Source organism: Rana temporaria, chromosome 9 (assembly GCF_905171775.1).
Source record: "Rana temporaria chromosome 9, aRanTem1.1, whole genome shotgun sequence".
NCBI classification, from domain to species: Eukaryota; Metazoa; Chordata; class Amphibia; order Anura; family Ranidae; genus Rana; species Rana temporaria.
In genome coordinates, this window is record NC_053497.1 from 146,412,660 (window position 1) to 146,432,373 (window position 19,714).

The window sequence follows — 19,714 nt, forward strand, 5'->3', positions numbered from 1 at the left end:
TTAAAAACGCAGTAAAAACGCGGTAAACGCGATTTTAACGCTCCGTTTTTACCGCGATTTTACAGCGTTTTTTAATTCATTTCAATGGAGGGAGCATGGGGAGTGTTTTAATAGCGCTATTTTTACCGCGAAAACGCGGCAAAAACGCACCAGTGTGAAAGGGCCCTAAGGCCTTGTTCACACGGGGCGTATCAATGCATACCCAACACAAGGGCCATGATTACCTGCACAGGTGTTCTGTGCCTTCCTAGGCACGCAGTCCCATTGATGTCAATTGGGGTGCAACGGCTTCACAGACAGCTGCTGCTCCCATTATGACATCCATGTGGGTGCACGGCTTGGAACGCAGACAGGGAGACACACCGGCACCCACACTAATGTAATATTGGAAGTAGTGGCTGTGTCTGTGCAGCGGCTGCATCCCAATTGACATTAATAGGGGTTGTAAAGGTACATTTTTTTCATCCTTCCATTTTGCTTTTAAATGTCCTTATTTCTTCTGAGAAATCCTCACTTCCTGTTCTTCTGTCTGTAACTCCACACAGTAATGCAAGGCTTTCTCCCTGGTGTGGAGTGTCGTGCTCTCCCCCTCCCTTGGACAACAGGAGAGTTTTATCTTTGCAGATAGAGAAAGGAGCTGTGTGTTAGTGGGCGTCCTGACTCTCCTGTAGTCCAAGGGAGGGGGCGACCACGACACTCCACACCAGGGAGAAAGCCTTGCATTACTGTGTGGAGTTAGACAGAAGAACAGGAAGTGAGGATTTCTCAGAAGAAATAAGGACATTTAAAAGCAAAATGGAAGGATGAGGTAAGTGAAGGAGGACTGCACTAAGGTAAAGGAAGCTATTTAGGAAAAAAAAAAATGTACCTTTACATCCCCTTTAATAGGGCTGCCTGCATGGGATGCACAGAACACCTGTGCAGGTAAACATGGCACCACTGTCACGTGACGCTTCTGCTTCAAGCCTTCTCTCCTCTTCTGTTTACATCCAGTGGGGTATTTCCTTGGGTGGACGTTTCCTATTGGCTAGCCAACAGCGGGGTCTTCCCAGGGTCCAAAAGAGGTGTGATGTCAGTGCAAGTGGATTGTCAGGGACCAGTTGGCAATGGAGTATCTACAGCACTGGATTAGCGGTCTCCTGCACCCAGAAGAGGTCCTGCCGAGAGACCTTGACCAGAACTTGCTCTATCAGGTAAGAAATGAATAAAACCTTGCAGGATGTGTTAGGGAGCGATGCAAAAGGGTTCATCATTTACCCAGAATGGGGCTTTAATGTTCTTTCACGAGTCATTTTCAATCTCCTTTAATGTTTAAATATCATTAAAATAATACGTTGTGATCCTGCCATAAGGAACCTTGTATAGGCGCTTGCTGTTGCCGGGTGACTACGCAGTGTCACTGACTCTCAATTATGCTTCTACCATTGTCCCTTTGTTACACATGGCTCCAGTAAAGACATTAAGTGGCTGTGTCAATCCACATTGTGAAGGCATGTTCTGTTATCACCATCAGGAAGCCCGCCAGAAAGCCAATGCTGAAGGAAGTGGCTGATAAGAATCTGCAAGAGATCAGCAGCACTAAAATGCAACCATGGGTGAAAAAAAACTTTATTTTTTTATTAAGAAAACATGGCAATTGTTTATGATACACAGTGATTTAGCAAACCTAATAGAATCCAGTTATTGTTTATTCCTACTTAAAATAGATCACTTTTAATGAGCCCTGGGAGACCTCATGCTCACTATTGTATTTTGACCTCAAGACCGATACAGCTGACAGTGCTTTGTGTCACTTTCATTCCTTGAAAAGGAAGAAGATGCTTTTCTTTTGTCATAGCAGCAGAAAAGGGAAAAGCAGATTGGTTGCTGGGAAGGAAACGCAGACACTTCATATAGGACCGCAATGGCTGCTCCCACGTGCGGAGGTAAAGGGTAGAATATATCTGATCTCGGGAGGAAACATGCCATACTAACACAATATTTTAAAAGAAGCACAAAAAAAAGGCAATTGGTTGGAGGCAGTTCAAAATGTGACATAAGGATGCGACAATGTTCACAATGGCATTTTTTTTGTGTATACACACCGCTAATTATAACCGACAACAAATCATTTTAATTCGGGATCTCTAATAAGTGACATACTATATAAGGCCGCCAGTAAATGAGATGTCACCAAACGGATGGCTCTGACCTATTCACACAGCAGCTGCCCTGGTGGTGTGGTATGTAGACATGTCCTTTTCAGAATTGAAGTCACTTTACAAGGAACCGCCACTGGAGCTGATGAAGACACCGTGAAAATCCCCTCCCCACTTGGAACATCATGATTGGATTAAACCAAATCACAAGGTCTTCACTATCCTCCGTGTAATGTGGAGATGAATACAATGTTGTCTTGGTCTTGCAGTTGGTAATCCAGCTCACCCTGCGGACAGAATGACCTATATATGAGGGTGGTATAGGAATAATAACAGCAAAGACATCACAAGAATTCACATAGAACTGCACACAGCTATTGGCCAATTGCTTCTTATGCAGCGATTTCAGCTTGGGCATCAAAGTGGACCTAAACCCTGATGATGGAATGAAAGTCAGGCTGGGGTAATAAATAAAAAGTGACAAGAGAGCTGAAATACCTTTCCTGGAGAAAATACTGGTCCAGATTCTCTCCAGTGCTGCTTTGAAGAGCAGCCTGTGAATTGGTGAATGTAATAAGTATCGATGAGGCGCTGGATTCAGATCATCGGATTGGTCAGAATGTAATATAGAACAATGGCTCTGGGGAGGAAGCTCGGGTTGTCCCTCAAACAGGGGGCCTAGCTTCAAAGATTCACATGTACAGTCCAATGAGAGCATCAAACAGTCTAATGCCGCGTACACATGGTCAGATTTTATGTCGGAAAAACCTTGGATGGTTTTTCCGACGGAATTCCGCTCAAGCTTGGCTTGCATACACGTGATCACACAAAAGTTCTCTGAACTTTCGACCTTCAAGAATGCGGTGACGTACAACACTACGAGGAGCCGAGAAAATGAAGTTCAATGCTTCCGAGCATGCATCGGAATTGCTACAGACATTTGGATTTTCCGATAGGAATTGTTTACGTCTGAAAATTTGAGAACCTGCTCTCAATCTTTGTTGGCGGAAATTCCGACAGCAAAAGTCCGATGGAGCATACACACAGTCGGAATTTCCGTTCAAAAGCTCACGTCGGACTTTTGCTGTTGGAATTTCCGATCCTGGGTACGGGGCATTAGAGTAGAAAACCCTTTGATAATAGTATCTGTTCACAAATGACAACACAGAATAGCCAATGCCTTTCAGGGGCTCCGAAATGAGAGACCAACCCCCTTCTTAATGCCTTAAAGTGGTTATAAAGGCTCAAGGTTTTTTACCTACATGTATTTTATGCATGAAGTTAAAAAAAACTTTCTGTGCAGCAGCAGAATACTTACCTGAGCCTGATTATTCTCCAGCGCTGTGCAGGGGAGCCTTGGCTCTGCTGGGTCTCTCTCTCAACATTGGCTGAGACAGCAGCAAAAGCCATTGGTTCCCACTGCTGTCAATCACAGCCAGTGAGCCAATGAGGAGAGAGAGGGGGGGTGAGGCCAAGCCACGGCTGTGTGTGTGAATGGACACGCAGAGCAAAGACTCAGGAGCGCCTGCCCAGGTGATCCTATTGCAAGCTGCTTGCAGTGGGGGCACTCGGCAGAAGGGAGGGGCAAGGAGCGACAGCGGGGGACACGCGAAGAGGAGGATCAGGGCTGCTCTGTGCAAAACCGCTGCACAGAGCAGGTAATTATGACCGGTTTGTTATTTTTCATTTTTTTTTAAAGTGATTGCCTTTATTATCACTTTGAACATCAATAATCAAAAGAACTTGTACGAATCACCATGAGTAAACTGTTTGCTGCATAGGGTTTATCCAGAAATCAAATGATCAGCCAAACCCAGAATTTCTTTTGATTACCACTTATGTCAAAGCTCTGAAGAAGAAGATCTCTAAGCCCCCAAAATGCGCTGGAGGTTCTGTGTCGCTGTTTATGAACCAATACTGCTATTAAAGGTTTTATAATGTTTGGCTCTCTCATCTGACTTTGTATATGAAAACTAGCTAATGTTCTTCTGCATAAATGGTCTGTAGGGGTCCACTTTTCATTTGCTCTAAATTGGAACATACCTTTAAGGAGTGTACAAAAGAGAAAAAATACAATGAAGGGTAGCACGTGATATACACTTGAACTTCTGGATTCATCCTTCTCTCCCTTTAATGTAGCTAATTGACAGCCTGAATGTGATGCAAGTGTCCCCATGTGCCACCACGTACCTTTTATTATTGTTACCATAGCCCAGTTGCCCCCAAAATCTAGGGGCTCTAGGCGACATGCAAATCTTAACTTTTTCTGGGAAAGTCAAAGACTGGCTTGCCCTACAATGTAACTTTTGTTTCATTATGGAGAGAAAAGTTTTACTTCAAGATCAAATTCAAAATGATAGTTCATTTGATTTGACAATGTGTGCTCTGGGCTGCTTATCCATACCCTTGCTTTCCTACCTGGAACATGCATGCGCATATATTGTGTGTCTTAACACGTCCTTGTCCTGGGCCTGAGGTATGGAGGACAAGCCCCGGAACCTGCACAACAAAGCAAGCAGCTCCAATAGTCCAATGTGGACAGATTCCTTTTGTCTTGCAGAAACTATGCAAAACATCACAAATGAAGCAAATGCATGAAAGGGGCTTTACAGGCCTATACAACAATGATTTTGTTAATGTGGGTTGTTTTCACGAGCTGAGGGAGTGAAAGCCTCATTGTGTTGTCTTCCTATGTGGCTCACAATGTAAAGTCAATGGGAGGCCTTTCTGCCCTTGACATACACTGTAAACCATAGGAAGGAGCGTGTGCTGAGGCTTGTACTGGCCCGCCTCCTGCAAGGCTGCATAGGAATATGGAAATACTATCTAATTCACAAATACGGACAAAGGAAAATTGTTTTTTTTGCTAGAATTATTTTTAGGTAAATAAAGGCTCCTTTTTAACAAATTAGTGTCTTGAGTTATTTTTATTTTATTACCAGCATTAGGCTTAAATTTCCCAGAGAGAATGTGCTTCTATGGGACAGTGTGCTTCCCCCCGGCTTTTCACAAAAAATAAGTTGTCATCCAGATTTTTTTTACAAGCAGTATTTACAAAAAAGTTTTTCCATAAGATGATCAATGTCAGGTGACAGTGATCACATCAACTTTCAGCTTGAAACTCTTCTATAGCCGCTGTTAGGACCAGTCTGGTCACTCTTAACAGGAAAGGGTGCATGGCTCAACTTTATTTCTGTAGTAGAGACACAGAGGGAGAGAGATTGAACGAGAGAGTGGGTAAGAGCAAGACTGAAATAAAGAGAGAGAGAGAGATCACAAGAGAGGGAGAGGTCAAAAATGAAGGGGCGAAAGTGCGAGAGTTAGAGAGAGGGGGGGTAAAAAACGAGAGATCGAAAGTGCAAGAGAGAAAGAAAGAGGGGGTAGATAAAGAGCAAGACTGAGGTAAAGATAGAGAGAGAGGGAAAAAAATGAGAGCACAAAAGTGCGAGAGAGTGAGATTAAAAAAGAGCAAGATAAAGTCTAGAGAGAGGGAGATCGAGAAAGAGGTAAGAAATTAGAGATCGTAAGTGCAAGAGAGTTGGAGAAAGTTTGAGAGAGAGAGAGAGAGAGCGAGGGAGATTGAAAGAGAGGGAGCTCAAAAATGAGAGATCAAAAGTGCAAGAGAGATTGAAATGAAAGAGAGAGATCTCGCACAACAAGACGGAGATAAGGATAGAGAGGTAACAAATGAGAGATCAAAAGTGTGAGAGAAGAGAGAGAAAGAGAAAGAGCAAGACTCAGATAAAGAGAGAGGTAAAAAATTGGAGATCGAAAGAGAGAGAGGGAGGGAGAGGGAGAGAGAGAGGGGGGGAGAGAGAGACAGAGAGGGAGAGAGAGGGAGGGAGAGAGAGAGGGAGAGAGAGGGAGGGAGAGAGGGAGGGAGAGAGGGAGGGAGAGAGAGAGAGAGGGAGGGAGAGAGAGAGAGGGAGGGAGAGAGAGACAGAGGTAGGGAGAGAGAGACACAGAGAGAGAGAGAGAGACAGACAGAGGGAGGGAGGGGGAGAGAGAGAGAGAGGGATAGAGGGAGAGAGAGAGGGGGGGTAAAACAAAGAGATGGAGAGAGAGAGAGAAAAACTGAGATAAAGATAGATAGAGATCAAAAATGAGAGATCGAAAGTGCGAGAGAGATTGAAATGAAAGAGACTGAGAAGAGGGATCGAAAGAGAAAATCGAGAGGGAGAGGGAGGTTGAAAGAGAGAGATATCAAAATACAGAGGGAGACAGAGAGAAATTAAAAAGGAGAGGGAAATAGGGGAAAGTGAGAGAGAGATTGAAAGTGAAAGAGATCTAAAGAGAGAGATGGAAAGAGAAAATTAAAGAAAGGGAGATTGAGAGAGAGAGAATGAAGGACAGAGGGATAAAAAAAAGACTGAAAGAGGGAGAGAGAGATCAAAAGCGAGGGATAGAAAGAGACAGAGAGAGGTTGAAGAAAGACAGTGATTGTAGGAGGATTTGAAAGAAAGTGAGAGATCGAGACATCAAAAACAGAAAATATCATCCACACTTCAATTAGCTCTTCTTGCAGGGTTCTTATTAATCAGTTAATTGGCTGCATACAGTGATGACTCCAACCCAAAACCAACCTTCCTGGACGCATTTTACCACACCTGGCTTGTTCACAAGGATAGGGGAAGAGTAGTGAAATGCATCAAGAAAGATTGGTTTTGGGTCATCGCTGTATGCAGTCAATTCACTGAATATTAGACCGCATTCACATCTAGGCGTTTTTACGCCTGTAGCGCTACGCCGCTGCCGCCAGAGGGCTGGAAATACATGTCCCTCTATGGAGATGGTTCACATCTCCACGCCGAACGCCTGACGCCTATCGCCTGAAAAAAGGTCCCGGACCTTTTTTTCAGGCGTCTTTCGGCGTTTCGGCTAGGAGATGGGAAGCATCTCCATAGAGGGGGTCATTCTGGGGCACATCTGGGCGGACAATACCGGCGTTTTGTCGCCGCAAATCGCGGCGACAAAACGCCGCGATTTCGTCCGCCTAGATGTGAATGGAGCCTTAGAAATACTGTAAGAAGAGCTACCAGTAATTGGAGTGTGGCTGATACTTTTTCCTATTTTCCATTAAAGTGATTGTAAAGTCTATTTTTTTTTTTTTTTAATAACAAACATATTATACTTCCTGGCCCTGTGCAGTGGATTTACACAGAGCAGCCTGGATCCTCCTCTTCTTGGGGGCTCTCTTCGCTGCTCCTGGCCCCTCCACTTCCTCCAAGCAGCTTGCTGTGGGGGCACCCGAACCGAGCTCCAGCTCTGTGTGTCCTTTCAGACACAGAGCTGTGGTTAGGCCCCTCTCTCCTGATTGGCTAACTGACTTTGATTGACAGCAGTGGGAGCCAATGGCGCTGCTGCTGTGTCTCAGCTAATCAGGACGGCCGAAGGACTCGTGGACATCGCAGTGAAGATTTCTCCTTCCACTGTTTAGCATCAATGGAATTTAGTTAGAAAGGTTTTCAGAAAAGTTTTTTTTATTCTGGGATCGCTAGTGTGGTCAAGATTTGAAGGAGCAAGATAAAACTTTTGGTTGAACGACTAAATTTCTAACAGAGAATTTGTTTTTTGTTTGTGGAAAAAAAAAAAATACGTTTGAAAGACGTTTGTCAAGTCATTAAAGGGTACTTATGAAGATTTTCACACAAATGTTCGATTACTAGTCGAACATTCTAGTGTATGGCCAGTTTTACTTTGGTAAAGGAAACCGTACAAGATGTACCATCGGTCACTATAGCTACTGTATTTGCCCTTTAACCACTTAAGGACCTTACCTCTTTTTAAGAATAGGTGTTTACACGTTAAAAACAAGTTTATTTGCTAGAAAATTACTTAGAACCCCCAAACATTATAAAAAAAATATTCTAACACCCTAGAGAATAAAATGGCGGTCATTGCAATTCTTTTTGTGACACCGTATTTGCGCAGCGGTCTTACAAGTGCGTTTTTTTTGGGGGGGGGGGGGAACAGGTTTTTGAATAAATGAATAAGATAACAGTAAAGTTAGCCCAATTTTTTTATATATTGTTAAAGATAATGTTACCCCGAGTAAATTGATACCCAACACGTCACGCTTCAAAATTGCGCCCGCTCGTGGAATGGCGTTAAACTTTTACCCTTAAAAATCTGCATAGGCGACATTTAAAAAATTCTACAGGTTGCATGTTTTGAGTTACAGAGGAGGTCTAGGGCTAGAATTATTGCTCTCACTCTAACGATTGCGGCGATACCTCACATGTGTGGTTTTAACACTGTTTTCATATGTGGGCGCGACTTATGTATGCGTTCGCTTCTGCTTGCGAGCTCGTTGGGACAGGGCGCTTTAAAAACAAAAAAAAATTCTTCCTATTTATTTTACTTGATTTTATTTATTTTTATACAGTTAAAAAAAAAATTGGATCACTTTTATTTCTATTACAAGGAATGTAAACATCCCTTATAATAGGAAAAAGCATGACAGGTCCTCTTAAATATGAGACGTGGGGTCAAAAAGACCTCCAGATCTCATATTTGGGCTAAAATGCAAAAAATTAATAATTGTCATTTGAAAAAATGACAAAAATAAATTGTCTTTTTAAGACGTATTGGCGGAAGTAATGTTTTGACGCCGCTTCCGCCCTGCTATGGTATGAGACGGGTGGGGGCCATCTTGCCCTCACTCGTATTCCAGGACCCTATCGCCTCCGCCGCTGCAGACGGCGGCAGAGGGCATGGGAGAGCGGTGAGAGGGGGAAACGGTGATCTCGCGGTGAATCTGCCGCGGAAACCACCATTATCGTTTAAAGGACTGGCGCCTGAAGAGATGGATATCTTGGTTGTGGCAGCAGCTGCTGCCGTTACCGAGATATCCCTCTTCAAAAAGAGGACGTACATAGTTCTGCGCAGGTCCTTAAAGTGGAGGTTCACCCGAAAACTTAATTTTTCACATTAGATTGATGCTCATTTTGTCAAGGGGAATCGGGTAGTTTTTTTTTTAAATCGAAGCAGTACTTACCGTTTTAGAGAGCGATCTTCTCCGCCGCTTCTGGGTATTGGCTGCGGGACTGGGCGTTCCTATTTGATTGATAGGCTTCCGACAGGCTTCCGACGGTCGCATACATTGCGTCACGATTTTCAGAAAGTAGCCGAACGTCGGTGCGCAGGATGCACCGTATAGGACGCACCGACGTTCGGCTTCTTTCGGCTACTCGTGACGCGATGTATGCGACCGTCGGAAGCCTGTCAATCAAATAGAAACGCCCAGTCCCGAAGACCATACCCGGAAGCGGCGGAGAAGATCGCTTTCTAAAACGGTAAGTACAGCTTCGATTTTAAAAAAACTACCCGATTCCCCTTGACAAAATGAGCCTAAATCTAATGTTAAAAATTGTTTTGGGTGAACTCCTGCTTTAAGTGGTTGAACTATTTTATTGAATGGACCTTCTGTTATTTGTGTTCATTAGGAGTTTACCTGTGCATGAAAATAAGAGACGTATTACGTATTTATTTGCTTACCATCAGTTCCCAGTCGGCATCATTAACAAGAACCAGAATCCCCGGCCTCCTACAAGAACAGAAACACAACCATCACATTTCATGGAAATGGAGAGAGGACATGTCTTGGTTTGGACATTTATCAATGAAGATACTGAAAATCAGATTATCATAATAAAAATGTTCCTATACAAACTCTGCCTGACATGGAGATATTTGGGTGGCAAATACTTGTGTTCTGTGTTATTTCCAGGAATAATTGCAGCCTTTTATGGCACTGATAGTATAGTTCAGCTAATAAATAGCACATTTTGTTAATGCAGTGATTGATTTAGCGGTCCCCGCTGGTATCAGATACCAATGCACTAGGGTTGGTACAGCCTTACACTCATTGAAAGGCATCCTCACACCCACTCAGCTCACTCCATAATAATACACAATACTTACACTGTATCTCCTTGAATAAACAGCTCAGGACGTTCCTTCAGCAAATGATCTTTGATCCACACCAACAAATGTTTGATGTCCCCTGACAAAAGCAAAAAATGACAGTTATGTGGCGGTCATGTAAGGGGTACTATGGGAAAAGGGATAATCTGCTGAGCGGTGGATCAGATGGGTCCTTTACAGCCCTCTGTATAATTAAAGCTAAACTCCAGAATAAGCCAATCTTGTCTAAATACATTCATAGGGCCAGATTCACAAAGAGATACGACGGTGTATCTCCTGATACACCGTCGTATCTCTGATTTCCGTCGGTCGTATCTATGCGACTGATTCGTAGAATCAGTTACGCATAGATATGCCTAAGATCCGACAGGTGTAACTGTGTTATACCGTCAGATCTTAGGCTGCAATTCCAGGCCGGCCACTAGGTGGCGTTTCGGTTTATTTACGTGACGAATATGCAAATGAGGAGATACGCCGATTCGGAAACGAACGACCGCCCGGCGCTTTTTTTTTACGTCGTTTGCGTTCGGCTTTTTCCAGCGGATAGTTACCCCTGGGTCTATGAGGTGCAGCCAATGTTAAGTATGGCCGTCGTTCCCGCGTCGCGATTTAAAAATTTTACGTTGTTTGCGTAACTCGTCCGTGAATGGGGCTGGACGCCATTTACATTCACGTCGAAACCATTTAGCGCAATGCACGCTAGGTAAATTTGCGGACGGCGCATGCGCTGTTCGATCGGCGCGGGAACGTGCCTGATTTGAATAGTTTACTCCCCACTAGCTGCGGAATTTTAATTCCGCCGGGGGATTTACGATACGCCGCCGCAAGTTTTGAGGTAAGTGCTTTGTGAATTACCCACTTGCCTCAAAAACTTGCGGCGGCGGATCTTAAATCAGATAGGTTACGCGGATCTAAAGATCCGCTAACCTATGTGAATCTGGCCCATCATGTGCAACTTCAAAAACAAGCAAACAGGAACACACGAGCACCTAGTGCATTACAGCAAAAAATCGATTTGAGCAAATCAAATGGATACAAATTGGACACTTACAAAAGTGCAACTGGTAAAATCACAAGCCCTCTACACACGGCCGGGATTTCCGGTGGCAAAAAGTCCACCGGGAATCCCGGGGGGGAAAACCCGAGAACCTGCTCGGTAACTTTCCACCTGTACACACCAGAGGTTTTCACGTCGGGAAAACTGCGGTGAGAGCTTTGCCGGCCGTGTGTATGCTCCACAGCAGTGTTTCTCATTGGGGAACTGCCAGGAAAAAGACCGCCGGGAATCGCGGCAGAAAAAAAGAGAACATGTTCTCATTTTTCCTGCCGCGATTCCCTGCGGTTTTCTTGTCAGGAAAACTGCCGTGGAGCATACACACGGACAGTTTTCCCGGCCAAAAGCTGTCATGGCAGTTTTCCAGACGGGAAAACTGGTCATGTGTACGGGGCTATAGACCACAAGATGCCATATATTGTAAGGTATGTGTGCTCCAATTGTATCCCGCTGTATAGCCAAGCGGACTCATTTCAAGGGCACAACCCCTTTCTCAGAGCTGAGCTTGAGTTCAGCTCTGAGTAAGGGGGGTGCACCCCGAAACCCACATTAAACTTCTTGATCCCCTTTAGTCTGGATTTCACCATGAATACTCCATAGAAACTGCTTTTATAAAGTGTTAGCTGGAGTTAGCTAGTAAATTTTACTTTTCCCTCCCCCAGACTGAAAAAGCTGCTGTCTACTGTGCCCCCGTGCTCCTTCATCCAGAACTCCAGCACTCTCATACAGGATAAGGAAAGGGATAGTCAGCACTCAGGATGAACATCTGTTTTCCCTACTCTAATACAGGAGGTGTGTTACAGGCCAGATCATCAAGTGAAAACAGAGGGATAACCCCCCCCCCCCCCAAAAAAAAAGAAAACCAATGCAGCCACCAAATCTAATGATTTGAAAGCTGCAATAAATTTCTATTTTGGATTTGGGTTTAATACCGTTTTGAATACCTGCTGCAATAAGCAAGACCAGCAATAACATCCACCATCCACTATGGCTGCTGGGTCTTGCCCGATTCCACTAGATAAGCAGTTGGATTAAAGGTTGCTTGCAGAAAATCCATAGATTTCTTGAACAAGCAAGAGGGACTCAAGGAACACCTTAAGAGAGAAGTATGGGTTTGGGGGTTTCGGTCCGATGCTGCATTTGTCCCCCAGCGCCTCTAGACTGAGAACCGAGCGATCAAACATCACCAATGGCTCGGTTCTCACAGCTCCTCGAGCAGAGATCTGCTGACTGTCAATCAGCAACTCTCCACTCTGCTCCTCCTGCCTCACTGGAGCGCTGAGCTGTGGAGCAGCCATCTTAGCGGCTGACAGGAGTCAGTACAGGCACCTGGTGGATCTTGACTCCCATTGTCAGGATGATGCGGTGCCTAGACTGATTTCTATGACTTCAAGAGAGAGCAGACTTCAGTCCGCTCTCTGATGAAAATGGGTCACAGGAGTGCAAAACAAATTGCACTCCTGTGATCCGTAGGAGAAGCCCAGCCAAACGAGCTCAGGCTGGACTTCTCCTTTAAAGTGCCTTCTTCTCATTACGGTTCAATAAACATATTGCTCTTCTCTTAGAAACCTTTTAAACATATTTTTTTGGCTCATTACTGATTTAGTTTCACTTGAATACTGGGGCCTGACCATACCCCGACTTCATGGTCAACTGCCATACCAATGTCCAATAAGACTGCCTCCAGTTGCCAAACTGCCCTCTCATTGGACAGGGAGATAGCAGCTCGCCTAGCTTAGCCATTAAGTCAGAAACAAAGTGAAACGAAATCAGGAAGGGCCATCAAAATTATTTTTTTTGGCCTATAAAGTGGACACTTCCACAGCAGAACGCGGTGCTGGAAAGGCGAGTTCTGTGCGTTTCCTGCACTGGGTCCAAAAAGCTGTTGGTGCCATTACATTGTTAAGGACACACCAAATGCAGATCAAAAACGCAGCATGTCTGCAGGCCATAGTGCCATAGGGAGCAGCCTGGTGCGATAAGAGCGGCTGTTTATTTTAATAAAGTTATTGATCTGCTGCACCACATCTGCTGTTGAGAAAGCTGCACCACCTCCATCTGCAGCACAGATACTTGATTTGTGGCAAAGACAAGTCCGGAGTTTGCATGCACCCCGCCTGGAGTAGATAAGTGAGGGGCACCTGCAGTTATGAGAGTGAGAAAATTAGCCATGCCCGACTAAAGAACTGTGTAGGTTTCTACCGCTAGCCTATCCTTCTGTTAGCTAGCTGTCATGCTAATCCATTGACACCAATATCTTCAGTCACTGTCCCAGAACAAGCATGCAAATCAGGAGTTCTAACTTCGCTTATTCCTGGGACAGCCAATAACTAGCAATTTCAGAAGGAGATCACCAGTCTCCATATTTTTCTAAAAACTGGGTTCTTGTCATGGGTTATCGGCAGTATATTTGGCACTTTCACCAGAGTTCAAAGCATGCGGTGTCTTATATCATTGGATGCGGTTTCTGAAAAGCATCTGCAGGTGGCAATAAAAAGGAACAGAGATTATTCAGTACTGTAAAGCGAGCTGCCAGAATGATGAAGGCTGCTACTGTAAATCAGATATCATGGCTCTGCCACCGAGAATCCTACCATTTCTTTGTTAGGGAGGGACTGCATGGGCCTGTACACTTGTAGCAGGTTTTAATAGCCCTCTGGTTACTCATTAGACAGAAGGAAAGGCCCCTTCCCAGACTGGGAACAATGGGGATAGCGAGCTGATGCTGGGCTCTCCATGGTAACTCCCCTATACAATAGCTTCCCTGGATAGAGAATGTGGGCGGGTGGGAAGCAGGCACAACTATCTGACCTTCCTGAGTCAAGCTGATAAACGAGCCTTCGCATCCCTGCACCTGACCCTGCAATGACCAGCGCCGCTCTCCATTACATGTAGCAGCCATGGCTCTCTGCCCTTCCTACGCAGTGGGCGTCATCCCCCGTTCACCATATTGTCGGGGCACAGCAGCATCTACAGCGATCTCTGGCGTGTGAACCAAATGTAAAGATCGCTGCTGTACTAGATGCTCGATTTGCCAATGTCATTTCACCGCTCTCTAAAATTACATTCTTTTTTTTATCTGAGGGGAATGCCGGTCTCAATCCCTTTTTATAGTTGTTTTTAATAAGCCCTGTTGAAGAACAATTGCAGCCAATAAATAAAAATTCATCAACAATATGCTAATTTATACGGATAACCCCACAAGTGTGCTAAAGGCAGAAAGTGCACTCAGTTTAAACCCCAACTCCAACGCCTATCCCCTTCACCGACAGATGCTTGCTGTGAGAAGCTGCATGAACTGTTCAAAGCATCAGTGTAGCATATAGAGCCGTGATCCTGCAGCATGATGGAGGCTTCCCATCCCGCTCCTGGAACAAAGTCATGTTGAGCTGAGCGCTGCTCTGCCATTCACAGGAACCTTTGTATTCTAGGAATACAAAGCTTCTTCTGATTGGCTGAGGCAGAGTTTGTGACATCATCTGCCCTCCTCTCTGCCTCAGCCAATCAGAGGATTTTGCATTCTTTCAAAGAATACAAAGCTCCTTGTGCATTACTGACCAGCGCTTGGCCCGACTCGTTTTTTTTCTTTCCGGGAACAGGATTGGAAAGTCTTCGTCCCACTGCCAGATCACAGCTCTATATACTGTATATGAGGTTACATACACTTTATACAGTGTGCACAGCCACTGCATCTAAGTGAAGGAAATGGTTTGTGGCCCATATGAACTATTTAAAGATAGAGTAATGCCCCGTACACGCGACCGGTTTTTCTGTTGGAAAAAGTCTAATGAGAGCTTTTGGTCGGGAATCCCGACCGTGTGTATGCTCCATCAGACTTTTTCCAACAGGAAAACTGCTGGAAAAAGATAGAGAGCAGGATCTCCTTTTTCCCTTCAGGAAAAAAACTGTTCAGAATTTCTGATCGTGTGTACAAATCCCGACGCGTAAAATTTCTACGCATGCTCGGAAACAATTCGACGTATGCTCAGAAGCATTGAACCGAAGGGGTTGTAAAGGTACATGTTTTTTCACCTTAATGCATTCTATGTATTAGCGTCCCCCCCGAGCCCCTGTTTACTTACCTGACCCCCAACGTGCTGGCTTCTCGGCTCATTCATTGGTTGATTGAAAGCAGCACAGCCATTGGCTCGAGCTGCTGTCAATCATATCCAATGGCGCGGCCTGGGGGGCAGGGCCGAGTGATACAGTGAGCGGCTATAGCCACCGGCTGTATCACGGGAGTGCGCCCACAAGAACTTACCACCATGCAAGACAGCTCGCATGAAGGTGGAAAGTTCTTGCGGGGGGAGCTCTGGAAATCTTATACTGAATTACACACAGGTAAGCAAAAAGGGCTCCCAGATTAACAAAAAAGGAAGCAGTATACCAGTTCACTATATTTTATGCAAATAGGAAGAAATTCTGGACAGCCGCACTCCTAAAAAAGGTTTTTGCCTTTATTAAAAAATAAATGCCACAGCATCAGCGTCAGCATAGTGTGAAACGCGTCAGCTCTTCTGTCCGTTCTGATCTGCTGTGGCATGTATTTTTTAATCCATTTTTTGAATAAAGGCAAAAACTTTTTTGGGAGTGCGGCTGTCCAGAATTTCTTCCGATCTGCATTGTTACATGTATTGCCAACACCTGGGGCTTCTAATCTGTAGGAGAGGCTTTTACCTTCATTTGACCTGCCTGGAGCGGTGATATCCCTTTCTCTATTTTGATTCCTGGACTTCACTATATTTTATCCCAGTTCTGGATACAGTGGGGAAGTGTTAGATCCTCCGCCAGATTTTTACTGCTCTGCCCCTCCTGGAAGAAATCAACCCTCACTACTTGTCCTGGTGACCCTTATCCCTGAAATGGAAAGGAACTCTGAACTTTTATAGTTGTCAATGGAACAGGTGGAGAAGAGATTTTCCCCAGCAGTGAAAAATGTAAAGGGTGGAGGTTTCCCAGACTTTAGGAGACCTCCATTCAATTGATTTCATAAGCTGGACTGGTTTGGTAATACCCAGATTAGTTGATGTCCTCCGTCAGACTTCCAGAACAGACTGCTGTTTGTGCCTAACCTGCTTTAAAATCAGTAAGACAATGTAGTGGAGTGAATACCACCATTGCCTCTAATATGTTATAGATGAGCTGTAATCAAATGGTAAAAGTGTAAATGGACATTTGTGATCAGTTTGTGGAATATTTCTTATAAAAGTGTGAATGCAGTACCTTATAGATCTTATGGAACAGTGGTTACTCTAATCAGGGCCGATCCGCCCTATAGGCTCACTATGCAAGCCGCTTAGGGCCCCCAAATTACTAGAGGCCCCACTTGGTGAGAAGTCATTTTCGACCCCTCACCCCGCTTCTCAACTCACTGGCTGCATGGGAGAAGAGGTAAGAAGTCAGCACCCCCCGCTTCTCACTTTAATGTATGATGTCATTTTCGACATCTTTAATGCGACATGTTACAGCACCCCACCCCACCCCCGCTTCTCACCTTTAATGTGAAATTTAATTTTTTGGCGGCCCCCCCACTTCACAACTTTAGGGCGGAGTTCCGGCCACAATTTCACTTTTTAAATATAAATACCCCTGTAATACACAAGCTTAATGTATTCTAGTAAAGTTAGTCTGTAAACTAAGGTCCGTTTTGTTAGGTTGTTACAGCATTTAGACACTTTATAAAATAGAAATTGACTGGGGCCATCTTAAGTGTGGGCATCATGAAGCCAGACTGTATGACTTACTGGATTTCAGCCTTGCAAATATCGCACATGCTCAGTGCTGCACAAGCAGTGTCAGATCAGGTTTCAGCACCTGTGCTGTCCAAGTCACATGATTCTTTGAGACTGGGGAGTGCACAGACTCCTGGAAAGTTACACCCACTACATTCCCAGGAGTCTGTGCGGTGTAGGCTAGGAAGCATTAAGCACCTAAGTGCAGGAAGTGGGAAGATTAACTATTCTGCCTAGCAACAACACTTTAAAGGCATCTAAAAAAAAAAAAAAAAAATTACCTTGCGTACGCTAAAAGAGGACTAAGGCCGGCCATAAACGGTTTAAATCCCCGTCGGCTCAGCAGAAACCGGACAAGATTCAAACCATGTATGGGCAGGTTGAATGTACCCACGTTGATAGATTGATTGATCAATTTGGGTAAAACTTGCCTGCTGAACTTTACAAGCAATTATCATTAGTGGCTGGTATAGCCGCTAGCAACAATCACTGAGTTGTCCCAGCAGGGATGGCTTCCCCCATATACCCCCCCCAGAGAATACAAAGGCTCGGCGGGAGGCATTCCCCTGTCAACACTGTCTATGGAACCCATGGTTCCAGGAAAGAAATTCACTCCGTGTATGGCCTGCTTTATACTTACAAGTAGTTGACAGCGTATGGGACCGCAGCATGCAGTAAGGCACCAGCCATTTAAAACACCCAGAAGTGTATCAGACCTTGGAGATTACTTGTGTGGCTTAGCTCCTCAAGAAAGCAGAGGTCAGAGGCACGGCTATTAGTCCTCTTCTTTATCAGGGAGCTCTTGTAACTTTATTATATAACAACGGAGACACTCTCAACTCATATTCAAAGGTTTATAGAAACTCTATTGCCGCTTACACACGACCGTTATTCATGTCATGAAAAAAAACAAGGTTTTTCTCGATGTGATTTGTCGTGATTCCAGCCTTGCCTACACGTTCGTGAAAAAAATGCTTGAGCAAAGCGCGGTGACGTACAACACGTATGACAACACTATAAAGAGGAAGTTCCATTCGAATGGCGCCACCCTTTGGGCTGCTTTTGCTAATTTCCCCGTCTCATAACTTGCTTCTGAGCATGCGCATTTTTTTCCCCCCTCGTTACAGCGTACACACTACCGTTTTTCACGACGTGAAAAAAAAAATTTAAATTGGTCGTGAAAAACGGTAGTGTGTATGCTCCAGAGCATTTTTGTCAACTAGAAAAATGCACGAAATTTTTTAGAACCTGCTCTATTTTTTTCTCGAGAAAAAAATGGAGCAGGTTCAAAAAAATTTCGTGCATTTTTCTCGTTGACTAAAATGCTCTGGAGCATACACACGACCGTTTTTCACGACCAATTTAAAAAAAAAAAATGTTCTCGTCATGAAAAACGTGTGTCGTGTGTACGCGGCATTACACTATAAAAAATAAATGGATAAAACAGCCTTGGCTATAATGGCTGGTGACCACTTTGGTTTGAAGCCCATAGTTGGTAATCTGACCAAGACATGTGAAGGACCCAAGTCAGAAAAGTCCTCAGTTTCCATTCAGTAGGCTCAAATAAAGCAAGAAACATTGGCAATATCCAGGACTAACCCCACAGTGATGGTGGCAATGGTCAATGGGAGATTACCACTATCCAATGCTACAGTGAGCCAGATTGTGTTTTTTTTAAGATTAATGGGATTTAAGTTTTAGTGTTAGTTGTAGGCCCATTTTTTTTTTTACCTTTCAACATAAAGTACAACATTTACAAGACTTAGCTCTGTATTAGGCCTGGCCACAGGTAGCCAGCGCATTTGATAAGTGAAGAGTCTGGGACTCTGGGTGGGATTGAGAGGGATCAATATCAAGATAATAGGGGAGCAGGAAAACTTCACAGATGTGTTGACTCTCTGTTTAATTAAGCAGAAAGTGGTCCTTTTGAAAAGCAATTTCGCGCAGGGGGCTCAGCGCTGAGCAAACAGTGGCGGTCAGTTAGCAGGAGGGGGGCAGAGAGAGTGGGAGGAGGGCACTGGAACAGCTGGCATCATCTTCTGTGTGAGCTGCATCCTAATCAGTTTAAAGAGTTCCCAGCATAGCCCACCCCCCACCTTATGCAGTATCCTGACAATAAATTCCACAGAGGCTGCTCCTAGACGGTCCCCAATGTAACACTCTTAATCACTCGTCCCAAATAAATGGAACTGTACAGAGAGGCCATATTCCCTGCCGCCTAACTTGAGTAATGAATAAACTTAAAGCAGTAATAAACCCAAAGCAAACATTTATTCTTTTGCAGCTTACCAATTCTTAGATATGATAACTGTATTAGTTTCCTTTTTTAGACTTTCTTTCTTCTATTTTTTTCCGGTGATCCAGTCAGCAAGTCTACTGTTTTTCAAAAGCTGAAGCTCTCCAGCAAATGTATCAATTTACATGGATGAGAAAAAACACTTAAAGTGATTGTAAAGGCTCGTAATTGTTTTTTCTTTTTTAAATAACAAACATGTTATACTTACCTCCTCTGTGCAGTTGGTTTTGCACAGAACAGCCCTGATCTTCCTCTTCTTGGGTCCCTATGTGCTGCTCTTTGCACCTCCCTCCTTTGAGTGCCCCTCAGCCAGCAGCTTGCTACAGGGGGCACCCAAGCTGAGTCAGAGCTCCGTGTATTCATTCAGACACAGAGCCCCAACCTGGCCCCACCCCCTCTCTCCCCTGATTGGCGGGCTGACTTTGATCAACAGCCGCAGGAGCCAATAGCGCAGCTGCTCTGTCTTATCCAATCACGAGGGGTGTCCTGGATGGCTGAGGGGATCGCTGGAGAGAGAAGGAGGTAATTAGGGGGTGCTGGGGGGGCTGCTACACACAGAAGGTTACTT

The 19,714-nt window shown here is 44.5% G+C and overlaps 1 protein-coding gene across 1 annotated transcript in view; it reads right to left on the minus strand.

The window, feature by feature from the left end:
- Positions 1 to 1,591: 1,591 nt before the first annotated feature.
- The window catches only part of URM1 (ubiquitin related modifier 1), a 33,576-nt gene continuing 15,453 nt past the window's right edge, over positions 1,592 to 19,714 (minus strand). Inside the window, exons 3-5 of the mRNA XM_040324770.1 lie at positions 10,062 to 10,143; positions 9,636 to 9,684; positions 1,592 to 2,425 (exon numbers count right to left, since the gene is read on the minus strand). Of these exons, the coding sequence (XP_040180704.1) occupies positions 2,357 to 2,425; positions 9,636 to 9,684; positions 10,062 to 10,143 (200 nt within the window). The 3' untranslated portion in view covers positions 1,592 to 2,356. The remainder of the gene's footprint in view (positions 2,426 to 9,635; positions 9,685 to 10,061; positions 10,144 to 19,714) is intronic.